At 38.2% G+C, this 17,376-nt stretch overlaps 2 protein-coding genes across 3 annotated transcripts in view; both read right to left on the reverse strand.

Annotated features, from left to right (window-relative positions):
• Positions 1–6,134, reverse strand: part of hyd (E3 ubiquitin-protein ligase hyd) — a 53,629-nt gene extending 47,495 nt beyond the window's left edge. The window contains exon 1 of the mRNA XM_014238869.3: positions 5,982–6,134. Within this exon, the coding sequence (XP_014094344.1) occupies positions 5,982–6,043 (62 nt within the window). The 5' untranslated portion in view covers positions 6,044–6,134. The remainder of the gene's footprint in view (positions 1–5,981) is intronic.
• Positions 6,135–13,426: 7,292 nt separating this feature from the next.
• LOC106620373 (transcription elongation factor 1 homolog) lies at positions 13,427–17,145 on the reverse strand. Of its 2 annotated transcripts, XR_001330822.3 has the most exons (3): positions 16,974–17,131; positions 13,747–13,939; positions 13,614–13,682 (listed from the first exon to the last, which is right to left on the reverse strand). XR_001330822.3 is itself a non-coding variant. In XM_014238862.3 (2 exons), the coding sequence occupies exons 1-2, from the start codon at positions 17,087–17,089 to the stop codon at positions 13,550–13,552; spliced, it is 249 nt and encodes an 82-aa protein (XP_014094337.1). In that variant the 5' UTR covers positions 17,090–17,145; the 3' UTR covers positions 13,427–13,549. The 2 variants fall into 2 exon arrangements, 1 of the variants encoding a protein (XP_014094337.1); XM_014238862.3 differs by lacking the exon at positions 13,747–13,939 and having other exon boundaries at positions 13,427–13,682; positions 16,974–17,145.
• Positions 17,146–17,376: the final 231 nt, after the last annotated feature.

A 17,376-nucleotide genomic window follows, 5' to 3' on the forward strand; every position in this document is an offset into this window, starting at 1 on the left:
TTTAATACAACAGAATATAGTAATTTCACGATCAATGTACCAAAAATCAAAAGTCGCAACTTTTACAACGAGAAAATTTTAAAAATTGAGTTTTCTTGAAACTTTGGGTTTCCAATGAAACCATGACTACGGAATAGTCGAAAATGTAGCAGAAGTGTTATGGGAAATCTACTTTATCACGAGCACAAGTATTTGAATGGTCGTAAAGTAATCGAACTCTTGCCTCATGTGAGTCGTCCATCTAGCTCTGTTAATGATGATAACATCGTGGAGATTGCAGCGGATCCCAATATCACATACGAATCGACTCAACACAAAATTCAAGGACTTTTCACAACGACACATTCTAAACATGAAGCGAGAGTCATCGAACATCCACCGTATTCGCCAGATTTGGCTCCCTGTGACGTTTTTCGGTTTTCGATACTGAAATTTTCGAAGCTTAGCGGCGCGATCTTTCGGTCAGGCCAACCACCCATTTAAAAATTAAATATAAACAAATAATTACATACAAGTATATTGCTACGATTTATTGGCAACAGACCTATTCTGTAAGCAAAGTGGTAGCAAAGTCAGCCCTCCCAATTAGTCGCCTGCAACAAGGGGCATTCTGGGATACTTAGTTTATTCCCATTTCTACCCAAAACTACGGATTTCAACAATTCAATAGAATTGAACCAAAATTCGGCTACAATATTGACTTCCCTACCAGAGAGGAGTGGGAAAGGGACGAGGTGGACAGAAATGCAGGAATTAGCATCTACACAGATGGATCCCTGCTAGATAATCGAGTGGAAAGTGGTGTCTTCTCCGCAACTTTAGACACCAAAATTGCCTTCCGCTTACCAGACCACTGCAGTGCTTTCCAGACGGAGATCACAGCAATCAAATAAAACCTTTTTGTATAGCCAAAAAGGAGCTATGGTCTCATCAAAAATAGTGAAAGAATGGCTTGATCTATTAGAGGATCTAACATCACGATAAACCTGCAATGGGTTCCAGGGCATAGTGTTATCCCTGGTAACTGCGAAGCAGATGAACTAGGCAGAACAAGTACCACTCTACAATTAACCCCTGAAAGAGGGTATTTTTATGCCTCTGGCAACTTGCAAACACTTAAACATGAACATGCTATAAATCTAGCTGAGTCTCGTTGGAGACAATCAATAACCTGCTCGACCAGCAGACAAACGTGGCAGGAATGGAGCGTGAGTCGCACAAACGGACTATTAAAATTCAAAATGAATGACATAATAACTCTGATAGGAGTACTAACAGGTCACTTTCAGATTGGTAGACATGCCAGCAGGCTAGGTATATCTTACAACGACTATTGTAGAAGCTATCAGGAAGTAGAAGAAGAGAAGACTGTAAAACATCTTCTATGCGAATGTAAAGCTCTATACAGGAAAAGAATCGCAACTATCGGTCGTGGGTTCCTTGACGTCGTATCAGAAGTAGCTAATATAAAATTATTTGTACTGATGATCTTCATCAGGAGCACAGGTTGGTTCAGAGGGGAGACGATAGAGTGAGGGAACATTAGTCCCGGTGGTACCACAATGGGCCTCCTATAGACCTAAGTGCTTCGTTAGACAGCATTTTTACCTACCTACCATATTGCTACGATATTAAATGTATGATTAAATTACTCTATATAAACACCCGAAAAAAAAACATATGATTTTTTGTATTGTTGTATATTATTGTTGATCTCTGGATATCAATAATATGAGTCAAATTATGATATGGTTATCTAATTTGCTTATTATTTTTAAAACAGATGGTAAACAAAATATATTCATAGAAAAAATATATAATACAAATTAATACTCCTGTCAACTGAAGTCTTCGGTAGACCCTAACAGAGTTGCGAAATTTTTAATTAATGGGATACATTTTTTTTTATTTTTTAATCCGGAATGTGGGATTAAATATTTTTTTTTGCAATCCGGTATGTGGGATTAACATTTTTTTTAATCCCGTATTTAGAATTACAAAATAAAAAAAATGTATTGAAATATTAATTCAATTATTTTTTCAATGCACTATTTGCAAACCTAGATCCTAAGGAAATCAAAGAAGCTCTTAAAGATTGTGGTTGTGAAATTAAATATTTTCCATAGAAATAAAGTACCATAAATAACCAATGCTCAAAATTGAATTGATGCCAAATGATAACCAGCTTGAGAAAAATTAAACACATCCGATATACAATTTAAAATATTTCCTTTACCGCAGAATTACCGATGAAGAACTCCATAAAAGAAGTGGTCCGGTACAATGCATTAACTGCCTAGGATATAGGCATACGCTGTGTTTGTGTAGTATGTGCATGATTTTATCGCAATTTTCGACGACAGGCCTGCCGACGCGTGGTGCATCTTTGACATCGAAATTACCGGAACGGAACCTAGCAAACCACTTTTGTGCAACACGTTCGTTTACAGTATCGGGACCATAAACTAAATTAATTTTTTCAGCCGCTTTTTTGCCTTAATCGAAGAAAAATTGTAAAATATAGCGAATTTTCTCTTTGCTGGTGTCCATCTTTGACGAGCGCTCACAACGTACTGAGTCAATCAATTGAAAAACTGTCAAAGACAAACTTTTAGCGCGAATAAATACCGTATAGTATGACATGATGCGACACGTAACACTAGTACTATGGACAATAACGCCATCTCTTATATAGCACAGTTTCTCACTCTGCTACGGGATAGGCAATCATCGCCATAAACTTGTTTCATCAATTGAAACGCTTCGGTAAAAGTTTTACCAATTTTAAAACAAAATTTAATGTTGGCTCTTTGTTCGAAGCTCATTTTCGCACCGATGACAAAAACATACTTATTTATTTTGTTACTTTTTTACTGTTTACTTTTGAACGCACATTGTATAACTCACACATTGAATGACATGTTCGGCTAAAGTATCTTACATATTGACTGATATATATGACATAAGGCCAAACGGAAGTTTGAAAATCCTACCAAAAATCCCGATATATTCTTTGGTGCTTAATTTGTATACTGGAAAGTGTAAGAATCATATGGAATAAAAAATTAACCTCATTAGGGGGCGGGGCCACGCCCACTTTTTAAACATTTTATCTTAATTTTTACTCAAGTTACAGCTTGCACGGCCGGACGTACAGACAGATACACAGTCACCCGGATTTCAACTCGTCATCATGATTATTTATATATATGTATATGTATAAGCTTGTATCTAACTTGATTATTTTTGGGTGATACAAACAACCGTTAGGTGAACAAAACTATTATACTCTGTAGCAACACGTTGCAAAAGTATAAAAATTATATAAAAAAAAACTGAGCCCAAATTCAACAAACAAATGGAACTCTCGTTGGAAATAGCAAAAACATATCAAGCCGCCGGTAGATTCTAACATGCCTATAAGGGAGTTGTAGTTAGCCTCGAAATGAAAAGGCAATTTGTTTTGTACGTATTTCAGCCTAACTACATAAAAACCAATTTTAAGTTGCAATTTTTCGTTGACACTGCAAACGAGTCGCTCTTGTATATCAAAAATTCAAATTACAAAATTAAGAACATCGTAAAAGAGAAAAATTGTCAGGACACGATAAAATTTCTTCAAAAATGCTAATGGACCTACTAAATATTGCTGTAGTAGTGTCCCTCTTCTTGCTTTTTAATGCAATTTTTAGGTTTGGATATTATCCAAATTAATGCAAAAAATCGCAGATGAAAAAAAAATAAGTTTTGCATCGAACTGTCACTGGCGATGAAAAACGGATTTATTTTAAGAATCCTAAACGGAAAAAATCATGGGACAACCATCAACATCGACTGCAAAAACAGCAATTCCCACAACAGCCGGTTCTGCGATACCGGAATTGACCCGGATTTTATCCGGCCAAGGGCTGTTATTTCGACGATCTAACCCTGTTTGGATCGGTAAGTTCTAGGTTAAGTTTGTCATCATTGGAGCAACGCATAGCAGCAGGGTTGCTCCGTATCCTCATGACCCGTGCTGGCATAGAGTCCAACCCGGGTCCCGAGGAATTCTACTGCTGCGTTTGCGCTAAAAGGCTCCATCCAAACTCCATCTCGGTTAGGTGCACCACTCCAGTCGACTGGTCAAGAAAGGACCTCTACGGCCCTAAGGAGCTCACACAGACAGCATAACTCCCAGTCAAGGCTGCTACTGCTCGCTTCATACCGGCTGGAAGAATCGCGGAACTCCGCCCTAATTTTCCAGTCGAAGCAGCTGTACTAGCAAACGAGCGCGACCCCTTACGCCATGCCAATCCCTGTGATCCCCGAATAAGGAATCTCAATTTGGAGATGCGGCAAATGGTAAACCATCATAAGCGGACAAAATGAATAGAGCACCTGAAGTCCTGCAAACTCTCCACCGGTGTGAGTAAGCTTTGGACTACTGTCAAGGCCCTGTCAAATCCGAGGAGACATGACGATCGGGTTGAAATTCAATTCGATGGCCATGTCTCCTCGGACCCGAAGAAGTGCGGAAGCTATTTTAGCTGGCAGTTTACACTGCACCATTCGACTGACAATGACACTCCAACCGCACTTTCACAGACCAATCAAGAGATAAAACAACTGTTAGAATTAGGAATATTAAAAATCCAGTGGCATTCTAATTATCAATTCAAAGAAGACGACTCTGTAAAGGATCTAAACATTTAACAGATTTATCCATCACCAGTACACTAAAATGGAACCAAAATATTGATTGTTTTATTTTTTCGTTTAAAGCAAAACTAGGACTTAATGGTCGTCGTACAAAACGTTCCATCCTGTTTCCTGTCGTTATAACATCAAAAATCTTGTTGAATCAATTTTGCTACTACAGTTGAATTGATATGAATCAGTGCCACAGAACATTAATATGCATATGCTTGGAAAAACCTTCTTAACTGATCGACAGCTACGGATTCTCTTCACTCACTTTGATTCTGTGACTCATCGACTTATGGAAATCGGTGCGAAATTATTACATCTTTTAATATTTTTCATGGGACAGACTCACAAATAGTATTACATTGGCTTAAACTCAGAAATAGTATTACATTGGCTTAAAATGCATTCTGCAACACTTTCGACTTTTGTTGGTAATTGAATTTCGGAAATTCAAGATTTAACCAAAGGCGCCCATTGGAGACTTGCAACAAAACATTGTAACCCGGCGGATGTACCTCTAGTGGATGTACCGTCATTTCAATATGGCACATCGGACCAAGAGTTCTATACGAAAATTCAGACAAATGCTCAAATGACAGATGCGGTGATATCGACGTTGAAGTTGTGGAAAGAGAGTAACGAAAATCAGCATTCAATCCAATTGTTAGCACTAATTACATTTTGGAAATCGTGAACCAGCGGAATAATTACACTAGCAGCCTTCGAATAAATTTTCAACTTAAAATGCTTATATCTCGAAAGCTATACGTTGCCAGCGGTTATAAATATATATATTCTTTATCTGGAGAATCTACTCTATCCAATCATAGGGGATGGTATACCAAAGCCGACTCCTTTATAAAGTTGAATTTTTGAACTTGAATATCTCAAAAACCATAAGTCAGCGCCAACTAAATGCTTATAGTTTCTGAATCTGGAGCGCCTCCTGTTTCCGTATATACCCATTTTAACCTCAAATTCAAGGGATGTTATTAAAAATCGCACCCCCTAGCTCTTTGTTTAAAAATAAGAAAGCAGTCATTTGAAGATAAGTAAATAAAAAAAAACTCCCAAATAATACGTTACTACGAAAATTTCGTCTATATAACCAAAATAAAAACATTTTTTTCTTGCCAACGACAGCAAACCAGGCAGACTCCCAAGTTTGTGTTTGGAGAACGTTTCCTGCCGCAGTAATTCGCTGCTTGGTGTAAATCTTCTAAAGTACATGACATATTTAAGCTCAGCCCCAAGTTTAAACAATACCAGTTTCTCGATAATTTTGATAATACCTTTCAATGTACTGCTCATCTGATCCGGGTAAGGGTTGTATCACAAATTGTATGGTAGACATTGTTTATTCAACCGTTTCCTTGTTTAATTCAGCACTTCATTAAACACTTCAACCAACTTTTTAACGTCTTATACCAGGAAATGTATGATCAAATCATAGCACTCAAAAAGTCGATAAGTTTTGAACAAATTTCGATGAATTCCTTTTCATCGACCGACCGCAAGACAATATCAATGTAAGAGTAAGTTCAGTTAGACGGCTTTTACACACAGATTCTTTTGTAACCCAAACCGGTTTATTATGGTTGAGGGGACGACGAGGAAAGACGAAGGGAGCTTGTTCGTAACAGCTCGCTGCTACCCTTTCAGCATTCCTTTTCACTTTCAAATTCTTTGAAAGGTTGCAAGCGCTCGGTTTCAAATGAATCTATACCATTCGGTCAGACACTTAAATTCTGTTATTTACTTTTTGTATGTGATATGCAAATATGTATGCATATAATCTTAGGAATATTTTGAAAAATTGTAAATAAGGAGAAAATTAAGATACTCAACATTCAATTTTAATTTTTAATAACATACCGCATAACTGGAAAGAATTTAGTTCGAATAAAATTATGGGATTTTAATACTTGAAGATTGGGAAATTCCAGTTATAAATTTGGCCTTGAAAATATTAGTAGCGGGTATTCAACACATTCTGGTGGATTAGGGAATTCCCGTCTTAAGTATTTCTTTGAAACTATTAAGCAGGTAGGTATTATGCATATTGTTCTACCATATTCATGGTAATTCATTGCAAGTAAAATGTGAGACCATCATCCCAACATACAAATGAAATATGCAACATGATCTAAGTGTTGCGCAGTCGAACCGCACAAATATTTACGAAAATTTTGTGAAAAGGAATGCAGAAAAACTGGACTCAAATTGCTGGACTCTTTTTGCTCGTGTGAATGCGCAGAGCGACACCAAAGGAGAATTTGACGAAAACGAGGGTCAAAAGAGTCTGTGTGTAAAAGCCGTCTTACGGAAACTTTTATTGCGACATTTCGATATAGTTGAAAAGTCATCTTTAAGAGAGAGGAAAAGGTACCCAAGTTGTTCAGATAAATCCTTTAGTACTACTGTCCTTCTTATCTCCCTACGTAAAAATTTTTCCTTTCTTCTTAAATCGAAACCCTTTCAATGATTCTAATTGTATTACGGCTAGGAAAATAATCGGTTAAGTGCTTAACTAGAACTTTATCGGCAATATGTTAAAAAATGGTTTTATCAATATCTAGTTAGCAACCATCTGTCTGTAAAGTTCTGGTAAACTTTCTCGAAAGCAGAACTATTGGTCGGTTTCAAATCAAAACATGAAATAAGAGCTGTCACCTATAAAATAAAAATCTATAAGATCAGCTGCATAGACAGCGTTCAGACAGGCACTCTTTTGTCGCTTAATAGCATAATATTATGCATATATGAACTTACATATAACAAACAAAAAAATTTGTAATAACATTTAAATTTTCCTCATCGACCCTTCGTTTACGAAAACCATTTTGTGAAAACGGTTTTGTCAATTAAAGCTATCATTCCAGTGAAGCTACCAGCGACTAACGATAATATTAACCAGGTATTGAAAAAACGGCCCTTAAGATATTAAAACTTTAAAGGCTGTATTAGTTGCTATGGTGTAAAATTTGTATTTTGCTGTTTCAAGTGTATTGTAAGAATTAAAATTATATTTCGCTATATAAGTTGTTAAATATATTCATCAATGCAATATATATAGAATACTGTATTTTCTTTTGCTTGTAATAATATTACTGGAAGTCGAAAAAATGCACTGCTTTGAAGATATATTATATAAGCTATCTTCGCTTCGTGATTTCTCTACTCGCTGTTTTCTTGCGTTTCTGTCCTATAAAAATATTGATATCCGAGAACATAGTTATCAAGTCAAATTCGGACAAGAGATTGTGGGCCTACCTCATTCAAGTGGTTTAACTGCTATCTTCAATGCCTCCAAGTTTTGTTCCGCATATTTCAAACGAGTGATACTATTGTATAGCTCAAACGACAAACTTTTATCACAAATTAATATGTAAAGATATTAATTATAAATGTTTTCAGAAAGCAAAACAAATGGGTTTGTAAAACGTTTGGACATCAGGTATATTTTGATCGATTAGCTTTTCTCCAACGCTTCCTCTGGACATGCGAATGATGTTTTGATATCGTGCCAAATGGTAAGAAAATAAAAATTTTTTTCGTGGTGAGTCCGAATGTCAGAATTTTACTCAGCTCAAGAGCTAGGTAAAATTTTGACGACTTATAGATGTGAATACAGATATGCAAACAGAAATAATAAAAATTTACTGCTGCAAACACAAAATTACGAATAAACTACTAGATAAAGAGGTAGAATAGAAATGCAAGAATTAGTTTAATATAGCAAAAAGCAAGCTAACAAATTGATGATAGTAAAAGTAATATTAAACTTGTTTGATTAGCAGATCTCAATGTATATATTTTTTTGTAGAAATGTGGCAGAATCATTTTCATTGACCAACGATTGGATATGCTATTTTTCTCAATAGAACAGCACGATCCACTATAGAACATCTATACAAATTTCGAGTTACAAGTGGAATATTTGCAAATTTAAGGTGCTGATTAATGGGGAGTAGCAAGAAGTAAGAGACTAGGACTAGTTCACAGTCAAAGGTTAGACGTAATTTATATACAAAAAACATTAAACAAACCTAAAATAAATACTCCTTCAGCGTTGGTTGCCTTACCATGCCTTAAGAGGCCTAAGTAAAAGTAATAGGCGGAATCCAAATGCACTTTCCTTTTACGAACTAAGAGGGATACCACATAATTCCCACAATGGGTATATGGACGAACAAACCTTTGGTTTTACCCGCACCAACATGGCCCTAAGCTACGGTCTCGAGGTACACGTGCTGATGACTGAATGTTTAACTGATCGTGAACGGTCCCCCGCCTTAAATGCCGTCTCTGCGGACGAGTGACCAACCCCTTCCGGACTACTCGTGGGACAAAAAATGAACACAGAAAACAGAAAAAAGCAACAATCACCAATACATCGACGACCAACGCTCTGACAAGGACAACGGTCAAGACAATGGCGTATTGGACTTCAGGACCCTTAAAGAAGACCGACGAAGACACCCTCCTCGTCTCCAGTCAGAAGACAATAAAGAATGATTGATTGATTAATTTTGAGGTATGCACCGCGACCTACGGTCTATTGTGTCCTCCCCTAAGTCATATCGTGTCACCTAGGCCCAGTATATTGATAAATTCCAAAATTCTGCTGGGTGCTAGTGAGGCGATACAATCCCTGTGTGGAAACATGGATCCCAGGGCCTTTATTCTGCGTCTGCAGACTGCTGTGCAGTTCATCAGCAGATGTTCGGGGGTTTCCGGCTCTATGTCGCAGAACCGGCAGTTTCCAGAAGAGGCTATGCCCATGTTAAAGAGATGCTTCTTGAGCCTGCAGTAGCCGGTGTAGAACGCTACCAGTAGCCGGAATTTGTTCCTTGGGAGATTAATTATGGCATTGAACCGCTTGAGGTCGTAACCCCCCATTAGCAGTCTGGCATGGTGCATGCCCTGGAGTTGTTGCCATTGTATCTCCCTGTCTGCTCTTTCCTCCCTGCGGAGGAGCTATTTGATGGTATGTGGACCAACCGCTAAGTATGGTTCCGGCCCTACCATTCTTGTAGAGGCTGCAGAACGAGCTAACTCGTCGGCTAGTTCGTTCCCAGCTATATCCCTATGGCCAGGCACCCAAATAAGGTGCACTCGGTTGTGCTCAGATAGGCTGTTCAGCCGTTCTATACACTCCATCACTAGGAGAGATCTGACCTCATAGGCAGAGATCGCTCTTAGTGCCGACTGACTATCGCTGAGTATGGCGATACTTTTATTGCGATAGTTGCGTTGGAGATTTATTCCTACACACCGACTTATAGCATAGACATCGGCTTGGAAAATGCTAGGGAAACTTCCCATGGGAATGGAGAGTTTGGTGCTTGGCCCAGCGACCCCTGCACCAATCCCCTCTTCCGTTTTCGACCCGTCGGTGTACCACTTGATTGTGCAACCCCTTAGCAGCAGGTCCAGTGAAGAGTCCTTCCACTCAGATTTGCTGCCAAGGGTTACTTGGAACTTCCTGCTGATGCTATCCCTTGGGAGAAGGGCTAGTGGTATTTCCTCACTTAGCTCTTTCATCTGCTGGGATGAGATTACCTTCCCTTTGCCAGCTCCCTCTGCTGTCATTTGGAGCAGAGTTCGTTTGGCAGTCTGTTTGATTACCAGGTGTAGCGGTGAAAGTTATAGCATGACCTCCAGTGCTGCGGTCGGACACGTTCGCATTGCTCCCGACGCGCAGATGCGGGCAGCTTCGACAGTTTAAGTCCTACCGAAGTCTGCGATGCTTTCGAACCCCACGATACCGCTCCATACGTGATAATCGGTCTCACAATCATGGTGTACATCCACCTGATAGTCCTTGGGGAGCACCCCCAGGATTTTCCAGCAAGTCGGTTGCACACCATGAGTGCTTTTGTAGCTTTGGTTAGGGTCTGGTCCACGTGCTGATTCCATCGCAGTGTGGAATCCAGCGTGAGTCCCAGATACTTGACTGTGCTGGACATCTCAACTACTCTAGCTGGTACAGAGCAGTGTTAGTTGACCTACCTGCTCTGTAAGCATGTTGCTTCTCATGGATCGGTGAAGCTTTCAGCACCTTCGATCGTAATTCGTGGTCTATGATCTATTCCATACTTTTGAGTAGGAAGGAAGTAAGACTGATTGGCCTAAAGATTGCTTACGGATGTACCAGTCGTAGAACACAGCAGAGAACCCGGCGTGTACCAACCAAAATACACACCACCAATCCATCTAAGTTTTACTCTGCCGCTGCTTCCGTTATTTTTGCATCTGCCCAGCAGAAATTCTTTGGAAGGAGATGTAGTTTTCGTCGAGGTGAATAATATGATCAACTCACCGTAGCTTGGTTAATTTAATTGTTGTTACAAAATTGGGGGGTGCTTATACAGAATCTGTAGCTCGTGGTTATACCGCTTCCTCCATAAACCATCATCGGAAACAGCTCCAAAAATTCTGCGCAACACCTTTCGTTCAATGTCTTGTAGCATGTTTTCTTCAGCTTTGCATAACTTCTAGGTTTCGCTAGCTTATGTTAGCACCGAAGCAAGCAGTGTGCGATAGAATGAGCTTTTCACCGATCTAACGAAGGTGCAACGCTTTAGGTGTTTGCTTAGCGCGAAGTAGACATTGTTAGTGCGTTATGTTATGTTCGCCAACGCTTAAGCTTTGTCCAATACTGTGGTACACTGATTTCGCCGTTGAGTAAATTGATAGCTTGTACAATGCTAGTTCATTGTCTCAGTAGATCGACCTGGCCTTTGCAAAAAGGTCACATTTTCCAGACTTCTTAAATTTAAATTTCATCAATAACATTCTATTTCTTACCAGCAATGTCTCATATAAATGTCCGTTATCGACTTGCGAATCTTTAGCTGCTTTGAGAATTCAATTGGCGGTAAATGTTAGTTGATTAATCTGATTTTGAACTCTTGTATTAATCTCTATTGGTCTGTTGTTTGAATTTATCAACAGCATTTCTGTAAATTTTATGTTCTCCAAATTACCGGCATCGAGTGGTGGAAACATGGGTATAGATCCTAGAGAAACTAAACTCCTGGCAAACCTATGATGTGCATCTAACGATTCTAGCAAATCTCGGAGATGCGTTGTATCCACGTTCAATATCAGATTGTGGGAACATGTCAATTAATTTGGTCGTATCGATTTGTGGAGAAGTGATTTTGTAATCGGTGTGCTCTTTGGCGAATAAATCTTGCGGTACATTTTTCGATGTCGGCTATGATTCCAAAACGATGAGGGCGAAACCGATACAAAATAGATCTTGCTATAGCTGTGGGCCTACTATGAGAGCGTCATTTAATGAATTTCCAGATGTTGATGCGTTGAAAAAGATTCGTGGTTTCGTGGTTTGACTAGGGGTCTTTACCACAGCATGGTGTGGCATGTAGTAAACTTTATCTCTTGTCTCAGCTGGTTCCATGTGTCCCATAGAGAAGAGTTCCTCCATAAACATGGTATACTTTCTGCGAAGTCGTGCGTTAGCTGCAAATCTTTTTTCCATGCGAAGTAATGCTGGACTTCCCGATAACTCTTCGAGTTCCAAAACTTGTGGATGAGTTAAATGAAAATTGGAATGTAAAGTTTAAAAATTAACCCGCGGGCTTTGTAAACTGGCAGCGTTGCAACATAGTACCTATTCCAAAACAGTGTCCCCATACGTCCATACGCCCATGAAGGCATCGTTAGTAACGAGCATACTTACTCGAAATTTAGCATCAAGCCATCGATGTGTTACTACTCCCTTTGCAAGACCTCCTTGTAATGACCCAATCCCACTGACATAAACGAATGAAGTTGGACACTCGCCTCAATACGAATGAGGCATGCGAGCCGTTGTCATGGAGTGCACGAGCGGGTTGCCAACGACCAATATAATCTCACCGGGTTCGGTTTTCAAGAAATTTTGAGGGTTTAGTGTACTAACTTTGAAACGGTTTGGTAAATAAGCCAGTTATCCCAGAATTCGACTGGTCGCTCCATTGCACGTAGAGCACCAACGTGTTGAAGTATGATATTTAGCACTTGATTTATTCCCTTGGCAGTTTCCTTAACTGCGTTCCCAATTGACATGAGTGCTTTGATGTGGCTGCCCACCATGACCCGCATGATCTTGTTCCTCGCAGTTAATAAATCCCAAGCTTCAGCGTGGTTGCTAACACATACCGCTAAGCTACTCACCAAATCCGATGTTTCGATGAGAGAGCAAAAGGCGTCATGAAATAAAGCCATTCAGATAATGAATAAAATCGTTTGAATACTTCACCTTGATATGTTATTGACATTAAATGGGCGATTTCCTAAACATAATGTGATTTAACGCTAAATAAGATTGAAATCTTTCTAGATCTTGGTCTAAACTCCATATTACTAGTTCGCTTATTTGTTTTTTCAATATATTTGTACAAAATAATTTTATAATTAAAATTTTACTCGTTTTCCATTTTCTTTAATAATTTTCTGAAAAACTTGAAGATAGTATTAAGCTTCGTATTATTTCCGTACCCATCATGTTCCTCGAATTAGGCGCTCATAAATTTCCTCTGTTCTCAGACCCCAGGATAATTCTCGTTCAAAGATAATAAAAAATGAAAACGAATTGTAAAGTTTTTTTTTTTTAAACTATACGAACTTTAAAGCTTGTCTGGTGCATTCATAAGCATATTAATATCGTGACTTATATATACTTTCTGTTTAGTCAAGCATTAATTAAATTAAGTTTTGAATAAACTTTATGAGAGATAAAAGAAAATTAAAAATTTTATTTTTAATTTTTAATTATATATAATTCCTAAAACTTATTATATAGCTCATAATAATATTATTATAAGATTACGCAATTATAAGTTGGCAATTAGTTCGCTGTTTCACAAGCATCTACCCAATCATTATACACATCAATAGGCTCTGACAGAAAATTGATACTCGTCTGGAAATCCTCAAGGCAAACTCTGCAAGTAACTTTAGCAGTATTTCTACTTTTATCCCTGAAAAAAAAATTAAATTACGTTAATACAATACAATTGTGAAAACATAAATAACGATATTTACAGTACGGTTTAGCAAATTGAAAATTCAAGCAGAAATTGTCAATTTTTATGTTGAACAATAAGTAGACATACTAAATCATTCCAAACACAAAATTTTAACGTTTCTGGGTACCATGCTGGTGTCACCAATTGGGAGAAGTTGGCTCTTAAATATAATGTTAGATTTAGATGATCTCTGCATATACCGTAAGTAGCTGAATGGAGAAAAAATGTATTTATATTCACAAAAACATAAAAAGCCTAAGTTAAAGTAGCATTTTACTGTACATTAGTGCAAAGAAAAACGCTTAAGATCTCCAAAGTATTGTGTTCAGATAATTTTCAGTGCACACATCAAGCATGTGACTTTCAAAAAATAAGGATGCATCAAAATAAACAGAGAGACAGGTGTCGAAAACATATGTTATATTTCAATTTTATTTTGTAGAGCTGTGTAATATATAGGAACGGAATCTAATGAAGAATCTATGAGTTCATATCATTAATACATATATCTCACAGATTTACTGATATTTGCGGGAAAAGCATTCATAATCCGATAGTCCAATTTCGACAAGTTTTATTTTATTATCTTCATTATTGGTGCTTGATGTACAATACGTACCCCACGTCCAAAATTTCCACTCAAAAATTTGTTTAGTGCAAAACATAATTTTTTTTGTGTTCTTTGAGGCAAAATATTGGACACGTATTTTTTATTTCGACAAAATTTGAAAAATTTTGGAATTATGAATTTTCTGAAAAAAGTACCTTTAAACACTTTCGTAAACTTAAAAAAGTATTTCATTTTAAAAATAACGCCGGCCTAATATATATACTAAAGGTATAAAAAAAAAAATTTTCAATTTTTCAGAAACAATTTTTTTTGAAAACGTATTCAACACTTTGCCAAGTTGTATATACAACTTAGAACAAAACCCAGAAGAAAAATTATTAATCACGGTTTAAACAAAATCTATATGGAGTTAAATATTCAACAAATAGTATCCAATGAATCATTCAATTCAGTGATAATAAATATATTAGAATACGCCGACATGCACGTTTGTTACTTCAAATTCGCAATTGTAGCCATATAAAAATATACAATATTTAAGAAAAAATGTAAATGTAAATGTCAATAACAAGAAATACAAGGTGCGTTCCAAAGTAAACAGGACTTTTAAAAAAAGACAGAAGAAATAGTTTTTTCGGCAAAATCAATTAATCAAAATAGTCTCAGCTTTTTGCACGGTCCAAAAGCATGTCGAACGAATGTTTTAGCTCGTTGCCCGGTATGGCAGCCAGTATGCCGGCGAAAGCCTTTTGAATGGCCTCCACGTTTGCATAACGCTTTCCTTTCATCGGCAAATGTGCAACAAACGCCAACTTCCATCTTCGCGATATTCGGGCCGAACACGTCGAATACGGCGCACCAAACGCTTCAAAACTCCAAGGTAGTATACCGCATTACCGTTTTGGCCGGGTGGAACAAATTCTTTGTGGACAATACCCTTGGAATCATAAAAAAATTTAGGGGTCGTTGAGGTAGAAGTTTAACCTGCTACAGTATCCAAAACGAAGTTCGCAAGGGTCACTCAAGATTCACGAGGCAACTCGAGCAGTACGTCTGCGATGGGTGGTGGTTTGACTGCTAGTACACCATTCACTGAGAGAGCCGATGAAGGTGTTGTGGCTCCACTGTGAATGGCGGTCAGTTCTTGTCTTTAGTTCGTCGCGTCCGAAGTCTGGTCGGCGTTCCTCGATCTTGCTCAGGAGTCTGTTGCAGTTAAATTGTAGGATTCGGGTTTGTCGCTGGTGTCCAGTCGTGATCCTGGGGGTAAGGGAGGTACGTGCAGGTGGTGGTTGTTGCAGCTGTAATATGCACCGCCACTTGATGGGATTGCGGGGGCAGACTCCTACAGCATGGGGCAAAGTACGACACACTCCACTCCCGTGTGGTGCGCAGGCCGGAACACGACAGAAAGTGACACCAGCCAGTACAAGAATTACACTTGACTGATGTGAGTTCCGGCGTATTACGGTCTAACATTGACTGTGCGAGGTACCAGGAGTTGCTGAGTGGTTCTCGAACGAGGATTGGAATGGGATGAAGGTTGGTGGGTGGGCCTCTATGCCAGCACGGGTCAGGAGGATACGGAGCAACCATGCTGCTAGACGTTGCTAAGGACGACAACCATTAACAAACCACTGTTCCCATAACAGTCGGGTCTACGTAACCGGAACGGACCCGGATTTTTTCCGGCCAAGGACTGTCAACTCGGCCCAATTCTGCCGCTACCACAACAACAACAACAACGAAAAACTTACCGATCCAAACAGGGTTAGTTCGCCGAAATAAAAGCCCTTGGCCGGAAAAAACCGGGTCAATTCCGATCACGTAAAACCGGCTGTTGTGGGAATTGGGTATGCTCATCTATGGTATATAGGTGGATATACTCTTTGTAATAAACGTTTCGCAATATTTCTCCTTGAGAAGTGTGGCTTGTTTCATGGCGTTTACGCTGTAAGATTACGTAATACCAAGTAGTTTTAGTATCAAGTTTTTAACTTTTATATCCACTAACACTTCACTAATTCGCGTATACACATTTATTTTATATTAAATGGAGCAACAATAACTCTAATTAAATATTAAACTTTTGTTAAATTTGTTTTATTACTTTATAATTAATATAAGAGTTGCATTCTCACATATAATCTGTGATACTTTATCCACAAAACTTTACAAAGGAACCAAAAGGAATGAAGAAAACAGATAATATCCCAATGGCAGCAAATAAATAAGACATTAAAAGTTTTTCATGCAGAACTCTTTTCTGCATTGGCGGCTTTCGGCCGCGCTTCAAAAAAATCAAACTAAGCGGTCCAACAAAGGGATGTGCTCAGTTCTTTCGCATAGAACTCTTGTTTGCGTTGGCGGCCTTTGGTCGCAATTCAAAAAAAATAACCATGGTCGATACACCAGTATTTACAAAAAAAAAAAAAAAAAAAAAAAAAAAAAAGCTGGAAGATATTGCGTTACTGTTGTTATTGTTGTACCGCCAGAATTCTACTGAGTTAACTGTCCTTTGCCGGGAAAATCCGGGTCGGTTCCGGTTACGTGGACCCTGCTGATACTTTAAAACGTAATATAAGTTTATATTTAAGTGATAAGAATTACAACAAAAAACGTAACAGTCTGCTTAATAACGTAAATAATTGACGATGCGCTGATGTTTGACTTACATTTTTACTTCGCAGGATTTTTCATGATTACAAAATGGGCAATTAAACTGCTGATCCAAAGGTTCTATATTTTTTTTCTTTGGTGGAGGCTTCCTTTTTGACTTACGACGTCCCATTTTAATTCAAGATATAAACAAAACAGTGATGTAGAACGAATAACAAATCGATTTATCAGAACGAAATGACTTTACGTGGCGTCTCCACTAGCAATTGCTGTTGCCAAACAACCATTGTATCAACCTACAAGTAACCAATACTAAATAGCAAAACTACAACTTCTGTACGCGTTGCGCCATAATATTCTACTACTAATACCGCATTTGGCATGGATCGTCTACTACTATTCTACTACCAAAACGTTCAAATGCCCGAAGTCTGCGATTGTGCTCTATAACTTTAAGAA

The sequence above is a fragment of the Bactrocera oleae genome, chromosome 2 (genome assembly GCF_042242935.1).
Source record: "Bactrocera oleae isolate idBacOlea1 chromosome 2, idBacOlea1, whole genome shotgun sequence".
Lineage (NCBI taxonomy): Eukaryota > Metazoa > Arthropoda > Insecta > Diptera > Tephritidae > Bactrocera > Bactrocera oleae.